Here is a 7,080-nt window from a genome sequence, read left to right as displayed (position 1 = left end):
AAATGCATAGACTCCTGCATTTTAGTGTCCAGATCCACCATTCACGGAAGACCTAGACCCTGATACCAAAAATCCAGAGATGACTGATACAGCCCTAGAACTGATTAGAACTCCAGACACCATCTTGTGATCCATCCCCTCACTCAGCAGAGGCCTAGAGAATGAATACCAGCAATGTCAAAAAAAAAAAAAATCCACAGAAAATCTCCCCAGTCGTTTGATTGTATAAATAATTTATTTCTGTTCACAGCATCATATATGCATTATAAAAGGCTATGGAAACAAAAAGGAGGATGATGAGACAGAGAATTACAGCAGTAGAAAGGAAAACAGAAACCAGGGCACACAGTCCCAACACCAGAACAGAGAATTTGGGAAGATAATTGCTCTGAAACAAAACTGGCCTCCCTGTGTCTATTAGAAAACACTTCCAAAGCTCACGGAGGGAGGCCAGCTTCCCCTATGGGAAACCCATTCACTCGCCAAAGGGCAGAAGGCATCATAAATCACCCACTGATACATTGGTCGGGGCTCCCTGTCCCCCCGGTGACCACTCCAAGGTGATTTGATCTGTGCTTCCCCTGTTAGGTCAGAGACAAAATGGGTTATTATTAGGTCAAACATTACAGAAATCAACTGAGACTCTTAACTAGTAGTTGATACACCACAGGGCTTTACTTTACTGCACAATTACTAACAGTTGATTGCACCCTTAAGTATTGATTATGCAAAAAACAAAATCATCTCCCATCAGTTTTAAAGCATGACAGGGTTTGAACAGTGATGTTGAACCTAAGTATTGTTATCACGAGAAGGTTACAGTATTTGGCATCTGCAATGTCACAAAATAAATATATTATTCTCTCAATAGTGTGGAACTACCAAAATGTCAAAGTGCTTAAGAAATTGTCGCAAGTGAAGAAAATAAAGAAAGATGGATTTTTTTTTTTAATAATTCTATACAGAATCTTCAGATGATGGGACCAGCCCATTTAGAAATCAGTGAATATGCTGTCGATATGTAAACTGAAATCTTGCAGGCTTTTCAACACTGCTTAGCTAGACTTTCTCTACTGAGTTTCTACAAAAAGACCAGCATTGGAGGGGTACCAAATACACCGACGAAAGAGAAAAAGCAGCTGGGCTGCTAGGTTTCTGCTTTTAAAAAATTTCATATAAGAATTGGGTTTCAAACAGGAAGCCAGAACTTCTGCCTCTGGTTCTTAAATTAACATTCGGTGTATAATGGACAATAGGCATGGCCTCATAATTTGACTAACTCACATGCTCAAGCATGATCATGTCCAATTTCTACAGGTCTCCTTTGTAAAGAAATGTGTAACAGTGGGGGGTAAGTCATAATTCTATCTGAAAACATGGATTGTAAGAGGGACTAAAAAATCAAACAGTATGTTTTAAGTTTCCCTTTTGATACTGTGTTTCAGGGTAAATGACAGCTTCTGCAAACCAAGACTGAGTCCTGATTATAAAGGATTTTTAAAATTACATTATTAAAAATATGTATTTATTCTTCTTTCACTTTATCTATTTTCCAAAGCCTCTTTCAAGTAAACTGTGAAGTGCCTGAGTACCAGTGACCATGACGTCACACTTTCTTTTATCTCAAGCACTCATTGTTGTTTGCATTTGCCCAAAGTGCTGGCTGGCTCCGAAGGCCAGTTCCCACAAGAATGAATTCAGAAGGACTTCATCCTTGTGTTTTCCTTCTCTTTTAATTCCATGCAACGAGGTCAGCTTTTGCAAGGTGGGGTTTTATTTTTTTGGTGCATGACATCAAATACTCTAACGAGACATTTTTAATGAAATACTTAAACCAGATAGGCCACAATGAACCAAATTAGAAATCTGAACATGTCGCCACTTGCAGCGTAAAGGAATATAAAAGGGCAGAGCAAAGTCTTTTTTCCTAAGGTGAATATTTCTAAGGTAAGTATTCATTTGTAAAAGTTTTTTTTTTTTTTTTTAAACATGTCTGAAAACCCATCATCACACGGTTAGTATTACAAGACATCCCTTGGTTAAAAAAAAAAATACCATCTTGCAATTCAGCACACATCTGCAGCTGGTGTGCTCATCCAAACCAATCAGTAGGCTAAGAGAATTTAAAATTCCATACATATGAGTCTAGGTATTAATGCCGATTACACAGTACAGAGGGAGGTCCCTATATCCACACATACACACCCCATCCAGCATTTACACCAAAAGCCTTACCCTTTAAACACCTTTAACTATCCTGCAAACAGTAAATGCATCATTGGCCACCACCTCCAATAGTTCGTCTTTTTTTTTTTTTTTTTTTTTTTTTAATTTTTATTGGTCTCTTTGTGTGATAATGACCTACACATGGATAGGGTCCAAACCATCTGGAAGATGTCTGATTCCAGGCTGAAAAGCAGTTCTCAACAACACTGGTCTTCTGCAGCCACCACAAAGCACCAGGAAAAGGGCATCTCCGCGGCCATCCCCAGCCAGGCCAGCACAGCTCTCCGTGCCCGCTGCACCGTCCCAGGCAGTCCTCTGATGACCCAAACCATCACCTCCTTTGGGCCCAGAGCAGGACAAATGAAATTTCAACAGGGGCCTGCCCTGTGACCGAAAATTACTCAGCTTCACAGCCCCTGAATGCAAGGAGAGATGGTCCCCCAAGAGCCAACATGCCCCCCAGGTGGGTACGCCCAGGGTTCTGGGAAATGCATACCTCAGGTAACTCACAGGTGCGATCCCCCAGTGGGGGCGGGGCAGCCTGAACTTCTGACCCTGCAGGAGTAGGAAGAAATCGCTTTTGTCTCTCCAACAATTGAGCCTTCCAACTGGGACTGGGAGGGCGGATAGCAGGACCGGCACTTCCACTCCCCACCACCGTCTCCCGACCCTTTCAGTAGCTCTGGCGTTCAGACAAAAGGTCCCCTGAGCTGGGGGTGGGGGGCAGGTCGAGAGCAGGCCGGGAAACCAGCCTTCGCAGCTCCTTAAGTCACCAGTCCTGCATTTGGGTGCAGAGATTCCGTTTTAAAAATTCGAAGCATCGCTTTGGTTCGCTGTCTTTGTTCGCGGGCGCGGATTCTCGCTCATTCATCCATCCATCCATCCATCCACCCATCCATTCATTCATTCTTGACGCACTCGCTCGCTCCCCGGTCGCTCCGGGCTCATTACCGCTTCTTCTTCTGCTTGAGGGATTTCCTGCGTTTCAGGATCATCTCATAGAGCTTGTCCATGCCCTCGGTGAGGCCCTCGCCGATGATGGCGCACGCCGGCTGGACGTGGTAGGTGGTGGCCGGGATGAGCTCGTGCAGCGCCAGCTGCTTCTCGATCTCGGCCACCGGCAGCGACTTGGGCAGGTCCTGCTTGTTGGCGATGACCAGCAGCGGCGTGCCCTGGTTCTCGGCGAACTTGGTCACCTTGTGCAGCTCCGTCTTGGCCTCCTCCAGCCGGTCCACGTCCACCGAATCCACCACGTAGATGATGCCGTCCGTGCAACGGCTGTAGGACTTCCACAGCGGCCGCAGCTTCTCCTGGCCGCCCACGTCCCAGAAGTGGCAGCTGATGCCCTTGGCCGTGCCGTTGCTCAGCTTGATCTTCTCGGTGTTGAAGCCGATGGTGGGCACAGTGTTCACGAACTCGTTGAACTTGAGCCGGTAGAGCACAGTGGTCTTGCCGGCCGAGTCCAAGCCCAACATGACGATATGCAGGGACTGAAAGGCCGAGATGTTGGAGGAGATGTTGCCCATGGCTCCTGGCTGCGGCGCCGGCCACTGCGGCTGCGGTGGGAGGGCGCCGCCCCCCGAGCAGTCACGGGCCCAACGCAGCCGGGCGCACCTGGGCCCCGCCCGCCGTCGCCCGCACCGGCCCCGGGCTCGGCGTCCCCCCGGGCGCACGGCTCGGCGCGCTCAGACGCCGCGGCTCCCGCGCCCTCGCTGGCCGGACTCGCGATCGGCGGGCATCGCTTCTCTACGCGCGGCTTTGTCTCCCGCGAAGCCGCCTCGGATGTTCGACGCAGGAGGCTCGCGCCCGGCGCCCTCCCCAGGCCTGGGCTCGCTCGGTCGCTTCCTCGGGCCGCGCCCCCGCGCTCCGGCAGCGCCCGGGCTCTCCGCTGTCCCAGCGCCCGGCGCTCGCCTCTGGCCTGGGACGGCGCCGCTCCTGCTCCAGTTCCCGCTCCCGGGGCGCGGGTTTCCCCGGGAGTCGCTGTCCGCGCGGCCGCCTCACAGTCCCCGCAGTCCCCGCGCCGCCGCAGCAGCCACCAGCCTGCAGCGGCCGGAGGGCGCCCGGGCCCGCCCCCTCGCGCCCCGCCCAGGACCCGCCCACGCCCCGCCCCGGGCCCCGCCCAGCACGCCGCCGGGGGTCAGGCGCGGTCCTCCCCGCCCCGCCGGCCGTTTTCGCGCGCTTCGCTGCGTCCCAGCCGCCACCCCCCGGCCCATCCCGCGCCGCGCTGCGCGGCGCAGACACAATGGGCCCGGAGCCGGCTCTTCCTCCCCAGTGGCTGACGCGTTTGCAAAAATAGCTCTCGGCTCCCGGAACCCCCGCCCGGACCCGAGCCCTGCCCGGCCGGGCCGCAGCGGTGGGCTACGCAGCCTGTCTGAGGGAGTGGGTCCCGGGGTCCCAGCTCGGGGCGCGAGGCGGGGCGGGCCGGGCCAGGGTGACGGAGAGCGCCTCGCTGGGGAGTGAGGGCGGCGAGGTCGGGGCCTCCAACCCCCAGAAGGGACGGGACGGGGCTGGCCTCGGTGAGCCGCCAGCCTGCGCTCTGGATCCAGAGGCGCGTCCCCACCCACCCTCGCGCCGCGGCAGTCGCCGGCCCCGGCCCCTGCCCCTAGTGACGCCCAGGCTCGCCTCCTGCCTGGGTTCCAGCGGGCTGCACCCGGCCAACGCCGCTCTCCGGAGCCCAGGCCTGTGCCCAGGGTACCCTGGAGGCCCAGCCTTTCTTGCCCGGTGGCGGCGGTTGGGGCAGGGGTCGGAGCTAGGCCGCAATGGGGGATTGGAAGACCTCCCTGCCCCAAATAACTCGGACAGCTCACCCTCCCAGACACTCCCTGGGCTGCCTCATTTCGTCGGTCTCCATCGACCCTGCTGACATCCCAGGGGAAGCGTCAGCATTTCGGGAGAGCACCCCTTGCCACCCGACTTTGGGAACTGCGAACCACCTGCCCGCAGGTGAACTACCCCACAGAAATGGCAACACCAGCCCCAAGGGCTGAAAGAAAATGCGTCTACAGCTTGGAGCTAGTGGCATCGTGGGTTACAAACACTGATATTTCACGGGTTCCACCTCCTGTCACCCCAATTCAATGGTTTTATTCTGATTTGTAAACACGTAACAAATGCATATCCTCCCTGGGTGCGGAGAAAACTGAGTATATTATGGCAAACACACAGATCTGGGAGAGCTGCTGCGCAGGAGACAGCCGGCCACAGCATGGGCGACCGCATCTTCCCGGCTCTAGCTTGTGAGACAGAAACGATGGAAACGGGGTCAAGGGAGAAGAAAATGAAAATGCTAATCATTTATGAATAAAAGCTAGAATTTTAGAGAAATACTTTATCACCTTCCGTTCACAAACCACAGAAAAACATTTAATGTCGTTGGTACCAAAGCATGTGAGAAGACCCTACCTGTAAAAGGAAGGACAAGCCACCACCACCCCTACCCTTGGAATTCCCAAGGTGGCAGTTGGGGCGATCATCCACGCTCCTGAGTGGGTCCGGGGCTGGGAACGGAGTGTCAGGCTGGAAAGGACCCTGCCTATCATTCTGCCCAATGCTGCCCAGTGAGGTAACAAGGCCTAGGCGGCTGTGACCACTAAGGCAGAACCTAGAGGCCTACCACCTGCTCCAGGACCAAGGGTCTGTATGCACAGAACTGGGCACCTGCCTGCCCTATTCCACACACCCCACTCTATCCACACGCTGTTTCCTTCAATGAGGATAAAGTGAGCCACCCGAAGGATAGAATTCAACAGAAAATACTGGCTGCACTGTGCCACTTACTTCATTTTAAATAAAAATGGAAATGTACTCACTGACTTCACTGAAAAGTTAAGGATAAATGTCCTCTTCAGGCATGGCTAGACCCAGGAGCTCAAAAGGAGTCTTTAGAGCAGGTGTCTCTCCAGCCCTCCTCCGTGTTCCCCTGTGTTGATTCTTTTTCCTTCTGGCAGCCTTGGACTCACATCTTTGGTTTAGATCCTGGAAAGGAAAAGGTACAACTCTTTCCCAATAACTCTAACCAAAGCCTGGAGCACCCACCCTGGATCAAGGACTGCAGTCCAGGAGGAGGGAACACATCAGGGGATGTGGCCCAGGGGTTGAAATCGGGAAGGGTGGTTCTCCAAGAAGAATCCAGGATCTGTCACCAAAAGAGCAACTCTAGTGAGGCAACAAAAACAACAGATGTTGGCATAATTCATAATGATGACGTTTCAGTTATTGGGAACCCTGGGGAGACAGGATTTGGTGTTTTTGGAGTGATTTTCTTGGCTCTCTTTAATGCCTGCCCCATAGATAGCCACCTTCTTGTGAAACTATTTCTTCTTTCTCTTTCTTCTCTGCCATGGACAGGGCCGAGGCTGAGCCCCAGCCCAAGATAAGCCTTTGGTTTAGTAGGCTGGGACCTGAACATTGGGAAAGAGACAGATCGGACTGGAAGCCTCTCCATCTGGCTTCCACAAATTACCTTTGTGTCACTTCCTTTTCCCCTAGTCAAGACTTGCTTTGATTTTAAGGTGGTAGGAAGGAGATATTTTAGTAAAGTATCTGATTTTTTTTTGGTGCTATGCTAATTATTACCAAGAGCCTCAGTATTTTTGACTGCAGCCTCCACATTTTGCACCACCATGATGAAGTTTAGCAATAAAGGGCTGTCTGCTGTCCAATAGAAAAAAAAAAAAACCAGATTAATAGACATTAATAGAGCATTGCAGAACAGAGCCATTAAACAGCAACTCACCATAATTGAATAGTAACCACTCTACCTGCTAATTTCATTCACCAGGTGATAAGTTAATTTTACAGTTGATAATTTAACTTCTAACACATAAAAATGTAATTTGGTTGAGTCGACTGGTA

At 51.9% G+C, this 7,080-nt stretch overlaps 1 protein-coding gene across 1 annotated transcript; it reads right to left on the bottom strand.

Moving 5' to 3' along the window:
• Positions 1-216: 216 nt before the first annotated feature.
• On the bottom strand, positions 217-4,297 carry ARL4C (ADP ribosylation factor like GTPase 4C). The gene has a single exon (XM_033229812.1). The coding sequence runs from the start codon at positions 3,750-3,752 to the stop codon at positions 3,174-3,176; it is 579 nt and encodes a 192-aa protein (XP_033085703.1). The 5' UTR covers positions 3,753-4,297; the 3' UTR covers positions 217-3,173.
• Positions 4,298-7,080: the final 2,783 nt, after the last annotated feature.

The sequence above is a fragment of the Trachypithecus francoisi genome, unplaced genomic scaffold (genome assembly GCF_009764315.1).
Source record: "Trachypithecus francoisi isolate TF-2019V2 unplaced genomic scaffold, Tfra_2.0 Lachesis_group13, whole genome shotgun sequence".
NCBI lineage: Eukaryota > Metazoa > Chordata > Mammalia > Primates > Cercopithecidae > Trachypithecus > Trachypithecus francoisi.
This window is presented reverse-complemented; position numbering and strand designations above follow the sequence as displayed.

Coding starts and splice junctions, on each gene's coding strand:
- ARL4C (XM_033229812.1), bottom strand. CDS start 3,752: ATGGGCAACATCTCCTCCAACATCTCGGCCTTTCAGTCCCTGCATATC.